Here is a 15,681-nt window from a genome sequence, read left to right as displayed (position 1 = left end):
GTTGCTGTAAATTTCTTAACTACAGTAAATTAATTTGAAGTAAATTTTGGTTGCCAGTAAGACTGTAAATTACTGGCTGCAGTAAATTATTTAACTACAGTAAATTACTTTACAGTAAATTACAGTACATTTTGGCTGCCAGCAAGACTGGAAACAATTTGATTGGCTACGGAACAAACCACTTTTGTCCAATAACTTGCCTACACTGTAAAACATTTAGTGTACATGTATATTTACAGTAAATTACTGGTTGCAGTAAATAACCTAATTACAATAAATACATTTACAGTACATTAAAGTACATTTTTGTTGCCAGTAAGACTGTAAATGATTTGATTGGCTACAAACCAAGCCACTTTTGTCTAATAACTTGCCTACACTGTAAAACATTTACTGTACATTTACAGTAAATTACCGGTTGTGGTAAATTACTTAATAATAGTAAATTGATTTACAGAAGTTTTGGATGCAGTGGGACTGTACACAATTGGCTACAGTATTGAATTGTACATTTACAGTAAATTACTGGATACAAGAATTTAATTATTTACAAAAAAATTTATTTGCAGTACAGTAAATTTTGGTTGTTAGTAAGACTGTAAACAATTCAATTGGCTATGAAACAAATCACTTTTTTCCAATAACTTGCCTACACTGCAAAATTCTACTATACATTTACAGTAAATTACCGGTTGCAGTAAATTTCTGAACTACAGTAAATTAATTTACAGAAATGTTGGTTCCCAGTAAGACTGTAAACAATTTGATTGGCTACAGTACAAACCAATTTTGTCCAATAAGGTAAGTACATGTACAATTACAGTAAATTACTGGTTGCATTAAATTACTTAATTAGAATAAAATTAGTTTACAGTAAATTTTGGTTGCCAGTAAGACTGTAAACAATTTGATTGGCTACAGAACAAACTACCTTTGTCCAAAAACTTGCCTACACTGTAAAACATTTACTGTACATTTACAGTAAATTACTGGCTGCCGTGAATTTCTTAATTATACTAAATTAATTTACAATAAATTTTGGTTGCCAGTACGACTGTAAACAACTCGATTGGCTACAGTACAAACCACTTATGTCTAATAACTTACGTACATGTTCATTTACAGTAAATTACTGCTCGCAGTAAATTACATAATTACTTTATTTACTTAATTAAGTTAATTTACAGTCAATTTTAGTACATTTTGGTTGCAGTAAGACAATTTGATTGGCTAAAGAACAAATAGCTTTCGTCCAATAACTTGCCTACACTGTAAAGCATTTACATGTACAGTAAATTACCGTTTGCAGTAAATTACTTCATTACACTAATTTAATTTACAGTACATTACAGTAAATTTTGGTTGCCAATAAGACTAAGCAATTTGATTGGCTACAGAACAAACCACTTTTGTGCAATAAGTTGCCTAGAAAGTAAAACATTTACTGTACATTTACAGTAAAATACTGGTTGCAATAAATGACTTAATTACAGTAAATTAATACACAGTAAATTACTGGCAATTTTGGTTAAGTAAAACATACACACGGTGTATATAAAAAAAAAATTAAAATAAATAAAAAGAGAAAATACAGTATATTAACCAACAGGAGAAAACTATTGTCAAATAAAATCATTCCTTCTTTCAATTCTCTGAGGGGTTGCCACAGCTGAATGAACTGCCAACTATTGCACCAGCTATGAGCGACTTGCTGTTTACCAAAATAAGTGGATCTAATTGGATTTGCATTGCTAACATTAAATAAAGGTAAAATCTTTTTTTATTGTTTAGGTTTTTAGTTATTTACGATACTCCCAAAATGATTCCGCATAAATGCGCAGATTTTTTTTAAAAAATGATTCTGCGCAGAAATAGCAAAAAACGTCCATCTGGCCCTAGTTTTTAGTAATTATCAGCTCATAAAATGATTATGTTTAAATATGTGTTGATAAACCTCTTGCGAAATGACATTTTTAAAAGAATTAACTATTTACAGGAGGCCAAATCATTTTGTGTTCATCCGAATGAGTCTTCAGGACACAAAAGGTCTTTAATCCCGTAATAGAGGAGCTGATTTTGGGATCGGGGGGTGAATGGTTTGTGCCGCGGCCTCATGTGGAGCGGTCAGAAGAGTGACCGTCTGCTCTTCGCCTGCTGCTGCCAATGAGAATCCAGAAGCACAAACAGCAATAGGGCTGAAATTGCTTTAGATTGATGACACGGGGCTCCAGGTTCGTTCGCCGGGGCCACAATAACGCAGCCAATCTGACAGCAGCAAATCATTCAAGGGCACTTTAAGAGTGACCTCTGGGGGAGTGAAGGAACCAGTCTGTACGCAGATAAATAAAAACATGGTCAAGATCTGCTTGGACTTGCTGTTTAGAGAAGAATTATATACGGTTGAAGGCAAAAATTATTCGCCCTCGGTAAAAATTTTGTCAAGTATTTCCTAAATTATGTTTAACAGAGTAAGAAATGTTTCACAGTATTTCCTATAATATTTTTTTATTTTGGAGAAAGTCTTATTTGTTTTATTTCAGCTAGAATAAAAGCAGTTTTTTTATTTTTGAGAAACAATTTTAATGTAAATACTATTAGCCACCTTAAGCAATATTTTTTAGGAATTTTCTACAGAACAAACCACTATTATACAATGACTTGCCTAATTACCCTAACTTTAACCTAGCTAAGCCTTTAAATGATACTTTAAGCTGATTAATATTCAAATAATAAAAGTGAAGTAATATTAAAGATAAAATAAATCAGTTATTAGAAATTAATTACTAAAACTATTAGATTTGTGATGACAGCACTCAGTTATCTTAATCACTATGGATTTTACGTAGATTTTCAATAAGGTTTACATCAGGGCTTTGGACTGCCATTTCATTATTTTTATTTTTCCAACCTTAAGGAGCTGATTTACATGTTTGGCATTTAATCTCTCATATCTGTGTGAGGGCTTGTGCACATCGGGACAATAATTTAGCATGGTAATCTGAATATAGTAATAGTGGCACGTGAAGTCAGGTGGAAAGAGCGGGGCAGATTGAAACGGGTCCCCAAATCATCACCTTTCCCAAAAGCTGTTTCCTAGAATCCTCCAGCATCTCTGGCCTTTATAGCGACAGATAAAACCCAGCTGATACAGTTAAACTCGAGATTATTATACTTTTTAAAATATTTTCCAAATTATGTTTAAGAGAGGAAGGGATTTTTCACAGTATTTCCTATATTTTTTCTTCTGGAGAAAGTCTTATTTGTTTTATTTCAGCTAGAATAAAAGACGTTTTTATTTTTATTTTGAAACCCTTTTAACGTCAATATTATTAGCCTCCTTAAGCAACACTTTTTATCAATTGTCTACAAAAAAAAACACTGTTATACTATGACTTTCCTAATTACCCTAACTTTAACCTAGTTAAGCCTTTAAATGACACTTTAAGCTGAATACTAGTGTCCTGAAAAGCATCCAGTCAAATAATATTAAAGATAAAAGAAATCAGTAATTAGAAATGAATTACTAAAACTATTAGATTTGAGGTGACAGCACTCTGTTATCTTAATCACTATGGATTTTACGTAGATTTTCAATAAGGTTTACATCAGGGCTTTGGACTGCCATTTCATTATTTTTATTTTTACAACGTTAAGGAGCTGATTTACATATTTTGCATTTATTCTGCCATGTCTGTTTAAAAGCTTGTGCACATCGGGACAATAATTCAGCACGGTAATCTGAATATAGTAATAGTGGCATGTGAAGTCAGGTGAATAGAGCGGGGCAGATTGAAACGGGTCCCCAAATCATCACCTTTCCCAAAAGCTGTTTCCTAGAATCCAATAGTGTCTCTGGCCTTCACAGCGACAGATAAAACCCAGCGGATACAGCTGAAGTTAAGATTATTATACTTTTTAAAATATTTCCCAAATGATGTTTAACAGAGAAAGGATTTGTTTTTACAGTACTTCCTATAATATTTCCTTGTGTTGCGAGACAAAGAAGGGGGGTCGCCAAGTGATTTCCAAAAATGATCTATGAATTTTTTTAAACTATAAGAATTACCATATTTTATCCATAACCTACTGAAGAGAAAATATAGTTACTGTATACTATATAGTTACTATAGTAGCTTACAGTTACTAGTTTTATTGGATTGCGACCCCTGGGGTAAATACATTATATTAAAGACACAGCAATAGAGTCAGATGCAGCAAATTGATTTTATAAGATCAGGTTAAACTTTCTAGCCCATTTAAAGCACTGACATACATAATAAAAAATAAAGAATAGACTTGGGTCTGTTAATGTGTGTGCCCTATTGCATGCAAGGTCTCTGATTTATAACCACCTCAGAGGATATTAGGGGTCGCGAGTCACTGGCATTCTCATTTTGGGGGTCGCAGGCTGAAAAGTTTGGGAACCCCTGCCCTATAGCGTATGTTTGGACTTTAGGGGGAACCAGAGCACCTGGAGGAAACACAAGCCAGCACAAGGAGAACATGCAAACTCCACACAGAAATGCCAAATGACCCAGCCAGGACTTAAACCAGAATCTTCTTGCTCTGAGGTGACAGTGACCATGTCGCCATAAATAAATAAATAAACAATACAATATAAAAAGACATAGCACTTGCTTATTTATTTATTTATTTTGTTTATTTATTTATTTAGTGTTTTGCTTTACTTAACATGGTTTGGAAAAGACACTAAAATGTCATTCTGTTTAACAACGCATCGTAAACAGATCATATGGGTACTTTTTTTTTTACCTTTATATTCCTGATATTCCTGAATATTTCATAGCATACCATACAGCATTGGAGAGCATATACAGCTTTTAGATGATGTATAAATATTAAACTCCAAAAATGTACATTTATGACTTGTTTTGTGGCCCAGGTTTACATTTATCATGTATTTTCATACAGACTCAAAAAGAAATTTGTGCTTATTCAAAAATAATTTAAAATGAGCTGAAAATCACAATTGTTAAGTTTTTAGGGGGGCAACTTAATCAGTCAATGTTCAATGCACAAAAATTTGTGAAAACAATTAGGTTAACTTAATCGATTTGTGTTTGGACAACATGAATAGATGGTGTGCATTCTTTTTACAGTGTTCTTACAAAGTGCAAAGTATCTTCTTTTGTGTTCAAATAAACATAAACAAGTTTGGGGCAAGTGAAGGAACAGTTTAAATGACAGAGTTTTCATTTCTAGGTGAACTATCCCTTTAACTATATGAGTTGTGCTGATGGTTTAACATTCGTGACCCTGGACCAGAAAAGCAGTGCAAAATACATATATGGGTCATAATTGTTGCAGAACATTATTAGAAAACAAGGTAAAGATCATGTTCCATGAAGATATTTAGCACATTTCCAACTGTAAATATATCAACACTTAATTTCTGATTAGTACTATGCCTTGCTATATTTAATCTGGTGAACTTTTCCCTCAGTATTTTGATTTTATATACATTTTTAATTTCTCAGATTTTCATATATCATAACATACTGTACTATACAGCTTTGATGATGTATAAACGTCAAGTACCAAAAATGTACATTTTTGTGGTCCAGGTTTGCATTTATCATGTATCCTCATACTTACTTTGCTGCTTATTACTTATTTAAAATGAGCTTAAAATCACAATTTTTAAGTTTTTCAATTATTAAATGTTCAATGCACTTCAATTTGTAAAAACAATTAACTTAACTGGTCCCACTTTATATTAAGTGTCCTTAACTAATATGTACTTACATAGGAATTATTGGTTTGTTACAGTGTACTTATTGTGTAAATACATGTATTTACTATGTACTTATGCTTGATTAAATACATGTACATAATTACATCTGTAACTAACTTTTGTAATTACATTTGTAAATACACTGCTGACCATTCCCTACACCTTAACCCACCCTTAAACCAACCCATACCACCAAACCTGTCCATAACCCAAGCTCTATCCCAACTCAAGAGCACCACAAGTGTTCTCAAATACATAATAAACACAGTAAGTACAATGTATTTATTTTTGATGTAAGTACATAGTAGTTAAGGACACTTAATATAAAGTGGGACCAGTTAACTTAATCGATTTGTGTGTGGACAACAGTAATAGATAGTGTGCATTCTTTTTACATTGTACACTCTGAAAAATGCAGGGTTCCACATAATTAATTTGTGTTGTCCCAACACAAATTGCTTAAGTTAATAACACTTTTGACAAATTTATGTGGATTGAACATGAAAAATTATGTGAAATCTCAAGAATTGTGTTGTTTTAGCTCATTTTGAATAAGTAGTTTAAACAAGCACAATATATATATATATATATATATATATATATATATATATATATATATATATATATATATATATATATATATATATATTGTATATATATATATAATTGAGCATTATATATATATATATATATATATATATATATATATATATATATATATATATATATATATAATGCTCAATTGAACACATCTCGAACTGTAAATATATCAAAACTGAATTTCTGATTAGTAAAATGCCTTGCAATATTTAGTTTGGTGAACTTTTTGACAGTATCTTGACTATATATATATATATATATTTTTTTTTTTTTTTTTAATAAATCATAACATACTGTACCATGCAATGTTTAGATGATAAACTTCAAATACCAAAACTGTACATTTATGTCTTGTTTTGTAGTCCAGGTTTACATTTATCATGTATCCTCATGCTTAAATTGCTGCATATTCAAAGTACTTCTTTAAAATGAGTTGAATATCACAAGTATTACATTTTTGGTGGGGACAACTTAATTGTTTTATCTTCAATCCACTTAATTTGTAAAAACAATCAAGTTTACTTAATCGATTTGTGTCGGGACAACATGAATAAATAGTGTGCATTCTTTTACAGTGTGCATACAATTAATACACTGTATGCTGGATTCCATACAATCGATTTGTGTTGAGACAGCATGATGGAATCAAGTTAACTTAGTGTTTGCAATTTAAAGAGGATTGAACATAAAACAATACCTTGTCCCGCCAAAAAAAACTCAAGAATGAGTTGTTGCAGCTCATTTTAAATAAGTAGTTCGAACAAAAAAAGCAAACGTCATTTTTAGAATGCCACAGAATGATATTGAGTAGAATAAAAGGCTACATTGTGTTAATTTGTTAATATGTTAATATTTCATAAGGGATACAGACTAATTAATTCAATCAGCTTCTGTCTTCTTAATGGCGATAAGTAATAAATCCCTCACGCCTCTGGAGATCTCAGACGAGTCCAAACCCAATTGGACAGAGCCGTCAGTCACACGGTCAAGCAGAGATGAGCAGTGGTGGACCGCAGTCCTGCTTCCACACACCACCGTCCCTCTGCGGCGGAAATTACAGACGGCAGCCCGCTCGTGTAGTTTTGGAGCCGCGGCAGCTCCGTCAACCGAGGGATTTTTCACTAAGCACCTGTTGGCGCGTGTGTTTATCTGAGCTGGATCCTCCGCGCGCCGCAGACCCGACCGAGTCCCGAGACACCGAGCAACCGGGACAAATGCCCTGCTCGGAGGCTTAATAAACAGCATGTAAAGCTAAAAAAGCTAAACAAATTCCAGGGGGCACAAAATGACATTAAAAAAATACATTAATTTGATGACAAAACCTTGACGTCTATTTGACATCCGCACATTGATGCTATTTTGACGACCAAAACTGATCTAGCTAAAAAAAAATATTTTTGAATAATTTAATCACAAATGACAAATTTACACTGGGTTTTGTATGCTTACAGTGCATGTAAACTTACTTGATGTCAAAACGACATCAAATTGACATCTAATATTGAGGTCAGAAAATTGATAATAGATGTCAATTAGATGTCATTTTCATGCATTGTAGGCATACAAAATAAACAGTAAATGTATCGCTTGGAATTGAAACATTCAGATGAATGTAACTTATATTTGATACTTTTTGTGTCACTATTTTGATCAAAAGAGCATCAATGTGCGGACGTCAAATAGACGTCAAGGTTTTGACATCAAATCGATTTTCATTTTTGACGTGTTTTTGGATATCGTGTTGACATCAAGGCGGCCAGTTTATTATTAATCTTAAAATATAATAATAATATCAACAACAACCATAATAATAATATTAAAATCTATAAAATAAATATAATATTAAAAACAGCATATGATGGTATCCCACTGCTACAGACATTAACACAGAGGGTGGAAGAATCATGACATTCACATGCAAATTCGCAAGAAGTAGTCATGCGTTAATGTGCGCGGTGTCACCGTTGCTCTATTGTGACACGAGCCTCAGACACGCGGAGAATAGCAGATAACATTCACCGGCCACTTAAGAACAAACACGACAGCATTCGCCATGACCTGCGTGCTGCCTGTCAGAAAGATCCGGCCTCTTGTGTCTGACTGCGAGCGAAAAAAAACCCTAAATAATCAAATCATAATAAGATCACCATGTTTGAATACCGAAATGGCACAAAAGGCTGTAACCCTATAGTCATTTCTGTTTTTAAGATGAAATGCTCGTGGGTGATGAGAATGCAGGGAGAGAGAGAGAGAGGAAGTGAGAGAGAGAGAGAGAGATTGCGGGCCCCTAAAATGCACCTGACGCTGGACTCTGTTTACACCTTATAGATTGACAAGTAGTTTTGATTGGTTTAATTGCGCACTGTCAACAACTATATTCATAGCTGTCACGTAATAAAATGTGATCTTCAGGTGAGTTGCTTGTATAGCCGATTGTCGCTCACAGCGCGCGCACTTGTTACTGGCGATCCGTGAGCGTGAAATAAAAACAATGACAACAACATTTCGAGTATTTGAGTTATGAGGCTATTAAATGTGAATGCATTTAAATATTAAAATCGGATAAATTATATCTACCTGAAATAATTGAGGCAAAATAAATGTTTCTTGCTTGAGTGTGGAAACATAAAAGGAGCTTATCTTCGTGCGCTTTTGTTTTGCGCCACCACAAAACCCCGTGTCCTTTCAAACGGGTTTATTAGAAATAACACAGCTTGCACGTAGATTTATTCCTCATGCCACGCCAGTATTTGGTTAGGGAGCTCATTGAACATGCTCGAACCTGTCAACGGACATAACGAGCGTTTGTTTTATTGTCAAAATCACCAAGTGCGCAAACACGGTGCTGGTTTTACAGAGACATTTAATCACAAAACCAAGCGGGGCAAGGTGCCTGGAGATGTGACACTATATGCCAAAAAAAAAAAGCAACTGAGATGTGAGTTAATATTTGTTTTGACTCTCTTTGAATTGTTAGAGGGAGGAAACCAGGCTGTTTGGGGTGATCAAGTGAAGGACCTGTAGTAGAGAGGGATTTAAAATGAGCCAGATTAGTTAATTATCCACAAATGCGCTTTTCCTCTTAAGGGTGGGGACAAATTAATCCCAGCGGCAACCGACAAAAAATTCTCCTCTGAAAAGCCCTCTCTTCGCGGATGCAGGGGTTTTTGGAGGAGCGGGCCAGACCCTTTTAATGAATAGGTCCGGATTAATCATTCATCTTGTGTTGTTTAAGGCCGTGATGGATGCATATCGTCACTCAGGCTCAAGACAATGGATGCACGGCGTTTTGTTCTTACCAAATAAATCACTCGCATTGTTTAAGGTACATTGATCAATCTAATGACTTGTAATAGGCTCCTAATTACGCAAGGAAAAGGTGCTCGCAAGCCGGACTGTGTGTGTGTGTGTGTGTGTGTGTTTATAACACAAATCTATTTTTAGATATTTAGATTAAAACAAGTTAAACATCTTCATGATATCTCGCAGTTTAATGCGTTTAAGCTAATTCAAAATATTTGGGTTTGTCGAAACAAAAACAAATCTGCTAAATAAATAAATGTAGATTCATTTTTAAAATGTTTTTTAGTGTCCCTCATAATAAAATAACTACATTTAGCCTTTTTAACATATGAATGCCGACAATCTATCTTCCATTGACAGAAACCAGTCAATGAGGATATAATAGGTCATATATTAATTGCGAAGAAATGCACATTAGTCGTTTGGTTCCAAGTGTGAATAGACATGCATGCGCGCGCGCATATACATAGCCATCTAAACATGTAACCTAAACCTCTACTGTGCCTCAGGCCAATTTGTTTATGCTGAACAGACGTTTAATAGTGTTAATTGTTCCTCCGTCAATTTGCGGTGATTGCGGAAATCAAGCGATTTTCGAGACTCCGCCGCTCGGATTTGAATAAATTGTTTTATATTCCCCAGCTCTCTCCATAGGAGGGAATTTAAAGCAAAGCGCTCCGGAGTAAATTGCATCCAGTCTGACTGGCAGCGTTCAAGCGCTATAATGGAGCATTATTTGGTCATTTTGAATACTGTAATGCACAGCGTTTCGGCGGGGCCATTCTCAAGAAAATTGCTTTAACTTTTAAAAGGAGGCGATTCACTCCAAAGCAGACCATTGTTACATTATGTCATTACCCTTAAATGTTTTAACAAGCAGCGCAAAACACTGCTATAATGCATTGATCTTTATATACAAAAGAGCAGTGCTGAGGGGGAAAACGTATCCTAATTATTAATGATTTGATCTGTGATTCTTCAGAATGTGGTTTTATATTTTTATTCCGAATAGTTCATATTATTATTTATTTATTGTCTAATTTAACGCTCTAACTTATTTATGCAACATAATAAAATATTGTTGTTTAATTTTAAAAGATTTGTTGGAGTCATGTGTTCGCGTGTGGTTCTGAAGGTATTTAAAGGAGCGCGCGCGCGCATTAACACCCCAAACTCTAACCTGCGCCCCCACATCCCTCCCTCTTCTTCCTCTCTCTCTCTCTCTCTCGCACACACACATACACAACACTTTCAGCAAAAGTCTAACACACCTGTTGTGAGAGCAGTGTTGTCACTCCGTCCTCTTCATCCAAGACCTTCTCTTGCATTTCAGCGTGCTCTAATTTGAAAGTTCGACATATTATAAATATTAAACAAACTTAAGGTATAAAAGGACTCAAATATTCTTTAAGAAAAAACAGATGAGTGCACTGACACTGTAATACTCATGACTTTGCATTCACACAAAACGTGAACGCGTCACATTATAACGTTAACGACTCTAACCTAAATGTAGGGTTTTGATGCGTACATTAAATAATATTATTAATGACTAATAATAACTACACAATAACAATAACGCGATCACGTAAGCTGTGCGCAGTGCACATCATAAAAATCCATTTTAAGCGCATCCGTCAACACACACGACACAGATATTTGAGGATACCATGCATAAAATCAAGATGAGACGCTTACCATCGGAGGATGTCTATTAAATACCAATAAGAGCTGAGCACTATAGTCTGTGCAGAAACTGCGCCTTGATGGCCATGAGTGTGTGTATATATATATAAAACGGTGAAAAATAGCTGATGGCTTATTGCTTGACAGTGGGATCAGTTCCCCAGTCATTGATTGACATGCAGCTTTAGTATTTCTGTCATGGTCGCGTCGCTTATTGGTTGGAGGCGCCTCGTCTCGCGCGCAGATTGGCTGAGCACTGCAGCCAGCTGTACTTCAAAGCACGCGCTCACTATACAACACGAGTAGAGAGAGTAAAGCTTCAGCGCACTGTCCCGCAGTCACACTGGAACACTGAGTCATTGTTCTTCAGCTAGCTGTCTAGGAAAGGCCCTGGATATGGCTACGTCTATACTTGGGGTAAGTGCGCAAATTCTGATATATTTTAATTCGACGTTTTTTATTATTATTATTCTTTTATCGTTGTTGTTGTTAGCATGTCACTATTGCTTGCTCGCATTCAAACCTCCAAGTAACTTTTAGATGCATTCCTTAAAACAAATGTTTTCCATTCAAGAAAACGCTCTTGTTTTTTATGAAGAAAAGGGAGTTTTTTTAGAATTATAAAAAAACTTCGATAAAATATGAATAATCTGTGAAATAACGTTAATTTGTACTGCAGAAAGGTCACTTCTTGGTTAAAAATACAATAATAACAAAGCACTAAAATTAAGTATGTGTTAGCAATTATTAAATGGCTACCATAATGAATATGTACAATTATTTTCTAAAGCTTTTTAGACAACTCTTTAATAAAAATGAATCTGCGCATTGAGCGCTTTATTCGATGTTTGGGTTTTATTTGGGGGAGTCATTGACACTTGTAAAACTATTTGATTCTCACACAAGCCAGCTATGTTTTATAGTCTAGTAAAGAGCACAAACTTTTCATCCACACAGGAAGAGCCGCGGTTTGGAACTACCCCTTTAGCGATGCTGGCTGCGACCTGCAACAAAATTGGCAACACCAGTCCCCTCACGACTCTCCCCGACTCCAGTGCGTTCTCCAAAGGCGGATTTCACCCCTGGAAAAGATCCTCGTCGAGCTGCAATTTGGGCTCCAGCCTGCCTGGATTCACAGTCGCCACAAGCCGAAGCACCTCCGGACTAACGACCACCACCGGCGCGGGCAACAGCGCGTTCTGCCTGGCCTCGACCTCTCCGACCTCCTCGGCTTTCTCCGCCGAATACAGCAGCTTGTTCTCCAACACAACCAGCGTTTCGTCGCAGGACTCGGGACAGTCTGCGTTCATTTCCAAAGTTCACTCTTCTGCAGACACTTTATACCCGCGCGTCGGCATGGCGCACCCGTACGAATCCTGGTACAAGTCCGGCTTTCACTCCACTATTTCGGGCGATGTGGCCAACGGGGCGTCCACGTGGTGGGACGTGCACACAAACCCGGGCTCGTGGCTCGAAGTGCAAAATCCAGCTGGCACTTTGCAAAGTTCGTTGCACTCCGGGACCCCCCAAGCCATCCACTCCCAGCTAAGCGGCTACAACCCGGACTTCTCCAGCCTCACGCACTCCGCGTTTAGCTCCACTGGCATCAGCCCCACCGCGTCTCACCTCCTGTCCACTAGTCAACACCTGTTGACACAGGAGGGGTTCAAAACTGTGATTCCCACATACACGGACGCGTCAGCCACGAATGCCATGATATCGGGCGCCAGCTCTGGCATCGGGACTTCATCCAGATCCTCCAGGAGATACTCCGGGCGGGCCACATGCGACTGCCCGAACTGCCAAGAGGCGGAGCGGCTTGGGCCTGCAGGCGCCAGCCTGCGGAGAAAAGGACTTCATAGCTGTCACATCCCGGGCTGCGGGAAAGTCTACGGGAAAACATCTCACCTCAAAGCGCACCTGAGGTGGCACACCGGTGAGAGGCCCTTTGTGTGCAACTGGCTTTTTTGCGGTAAAAGATTCACCAGATCCGACGAGCTCCAGAGGCACCTGCGCACCCACACCGGGGAGAAGAGGTTTGCGTGCCCGGTGTGCAACAAGCGCTTCATGAGGAGCGACCACTTGAGCAAACACATCAAAACACACACCGCTGGAGGCGGAGGCAAAAAGGGAAGCGACAGCGACACCGACACCAGCAACCTGGAGACCCCCAGGTCCGAGTCGCCCGAACTGATTTTGGAGGGTGTAAACCCACGGGTCACGGTCAAAGATCAGTCTCCGCACCACGAGTCCTGAGCGCGATTTTACGACAATGACCTCAAAGCGTTTGTTTCTCTCTCCCCCCTCTCTCCAAGGTGAATCAAGAAAAGGAAACGGGTCTGGAGTATGTGACATTTCTTGAGACTTTTGCATTGGAAAGAGTGAATTCAGTGCAACACTGGCTATAATTCTGCTCCGCACAGACAAACACCTCACTTTTCAGGACGATTCAAAGTCTCGGAAAGGCTCGGTATTTTAATAAGAGTGGACATTCGGTGTGGAATCAGTGCGCGGTAGAGGAACTAAATAGCCTAGCTTTGGCTGAGCTAACTGTGTACATATATCCACAAAAATATCATGTTATTTTTTTCCCTCCTGTAAATGTTACTTATGACTGTTTTGTGGTGGATCCTGAAATTCAGGGAATTTTCTTTCCTTTCGACGCACTTTGTGGATGTCAGTATGTATGTTACACAGCTATTTAAAATTCATTTAACCTTTCCTTTACCTGGCTAAAAAAATATATAAATGTTTAATTGTATAAAGTCACGCTTATAAGGCTTTCATTTTGTAATTAAAGGGATTTAAAATCTAAAGCTTGGGTTGTCTGATGCGAATGTTTTCATCAAAATCCACCCGAGTCTAAATCGCATTTGTTTAAAAGGCAAACGCAGACACCGCGCGAAATTAATGCGAATATTTATTTACATTTGAGAAAAATTAAAGAACGCATCATATAAAATAATAACAATGATAATAAAGACTCGTTTTCCCCAGTGGCGTAAATCAATATAGTTAATGCCCCGGAAAGCATTTTTGTCCAAATGAAAATCTTGTTAAATAGTATTAATTATGACTTGGAGCACATCGCAGCCCCATGTGTCTTGTATTGGCGATTAGGGATTCGTGTCTTATCAAATATCTAATTACTCTCCGAGACATCATTTGTTCAGCAGCTCTTTATCGCGCATTTTCCAAGGGGATTCGGTGACAAAGGGCCTCTGAATATTTATTTGAATTGCTCAAATTAACTGCTTAAATTTGCATGTCAAACGGAAAATGTCCATCCGAGAGAGGGCTGAAGGCATAAAGCGTCGTTTAGCTTTTATAAAACGCTACACTTGATTTGGTGTTATGGGAACAGTTTTTCCCCCCTTCTTTCTTTCATTCTTGCCTTTTCTGGATGGCACTTTTGAAATGGGGAAACGGGGAGAGGCCTTATGCAAATGTTGAATTTAAAATGCTCTCGCAGTCAAATGGTCCCTGGCTGTTATTTGAATATCAGTGGCCCTGTACTGAAAAGGTTCAAGGATGCTCTCTGACTTCTTTGTGTTTATCCAGTGCAGCGTCCGATCCCACTGAAAACCCGGCGGAATAATTACAGCTCGAGCCCTGCCTGGGAACTCGTTAGGGCTCCAAACGCTTTCTGTGCTACAAGGTAAATTGACCAGAAGGCAATAGACTAAAATTATTTTCATTTCCTTTTGTGCGGTGGTGGCCGGTGCCGAAAAGGCAGCATTGAAGAAGAGGGGGAGAAAATACACAAATAGAAAATGGCCCCATTATCATTTAATGACCTCGTGGAGAAAAAAAACCCTGACATTTTCCAAAAATAAAAACGAAAATAAAATATTTGAAGCATATAAATCATTAAATCGAATATCGCGGGTTTTAAAAATCAATTTCCGACCTGCAACAATTTAGGCCATGTTTTCCCCAAATAGCAGGTGTGCAGAACACAACTCGCAGCCTTTTAAAAGTTAATGTAGGATGCAGCGATTTTATTGCACACAATTCAAAATTTGTGTTACGGAAATGAGCGCTATTTGGGCGTGAAGGCATTCACGAGCACGCTTTACAATTATATGGTTTTATTAAGATTTACAAACGGGAGCTTATTCGTGGACAAGATCTAAGTGCTTTTCAGCCCTTTGGAAGGGCCTGATGCGCCTGGGGTTGCGGACAGTAGCGCTGTCACTCAGGGCCTTTTGTTCGGGTTTTTCTGGAATGCCCTCTGACTGAGCGCGAGGCAGAAGTCAGCTTTGTTTGCGCGCGGTAATAAAAGAGAGATCAAAGAGGAGCGCCGCTCCGGCCGCAGCGCGGGAAACTCATGCGCC

General features: G+C 37.4%; 1 protein-coding gene and 1 long non-coding RNA gene across 5 annotated transcripts in view; one reads left to right on the top strand and one right to left on the bottom strand.

Annotated features, from left to right (window-relative positions):
• LOC103911600 (uncharacterized) overlaps positions 1 to 11,510 on the bottom strand; it is an 84,828-nt gene extending 73,318 nt beyond the window's left edge. For all 3 annotated transcript variants that reach the window (XR_015499129.1, XR_015499128.1, XR_015499127.1), the window contains exons 1-2: positions 11,357 to 11,510; positions 10,930 to 10,997 (exon numbers count right to left, since the gene is read on the bottom strand). This is a non-coding gene — a long non-coding RNA (uncharacterized LOC103911600). The remainder of the gene's footprint in view (positions 1 to 10,929; positions 10,998 to 11,356) is intronic.
• A 132-nt stretch (positions 11,511 to 11,642) lies between these two features.
• Positions 11,643 to 14,160, top strand: sp9 (sp9 transcription factor). Of its 2 annotated transcripts, XM_087266281.1 has the most exons (2): positions 11,643 to 11,761; positions 12,302 to 14,160. In XM_087266281.1, exons 1-2 carry the CDS (start codon positions 11,741 to 11,743, stop codon positions 13,598 to 13,600), a joined length of 1,320 nt encoding a protein of 439 aa, XP_087122407.1. In that variant the 5' UTR covers positions 11,643 to 11,740; the 3' UTR covers positions 13,601 to 14,160.
• The last annotated feature ends 1,521 nt before the right edge of the window (positions 14,161 to 15,681 follow it).

This window comes from Danio rerio, chromosome 9 (assembly GCF_052040795.2).
Source record: "Danio rerio strain M-AB ecotype USA chromosome 9, GRCz13ab, whole genome shotgun sequence".
NCBI classification, from domain to species: domain Eukaryota; kingdom Metazoa; phylum Chordata; class Actinopteri; order Cypriniformes; family Danionidae; genus Danio; species Danio rerio.
The sequence above is the reverse complement of the archived record's forward strand: the minus strand, read 5'-3'. Positions and strand labels throughout refer to the sequence as shown.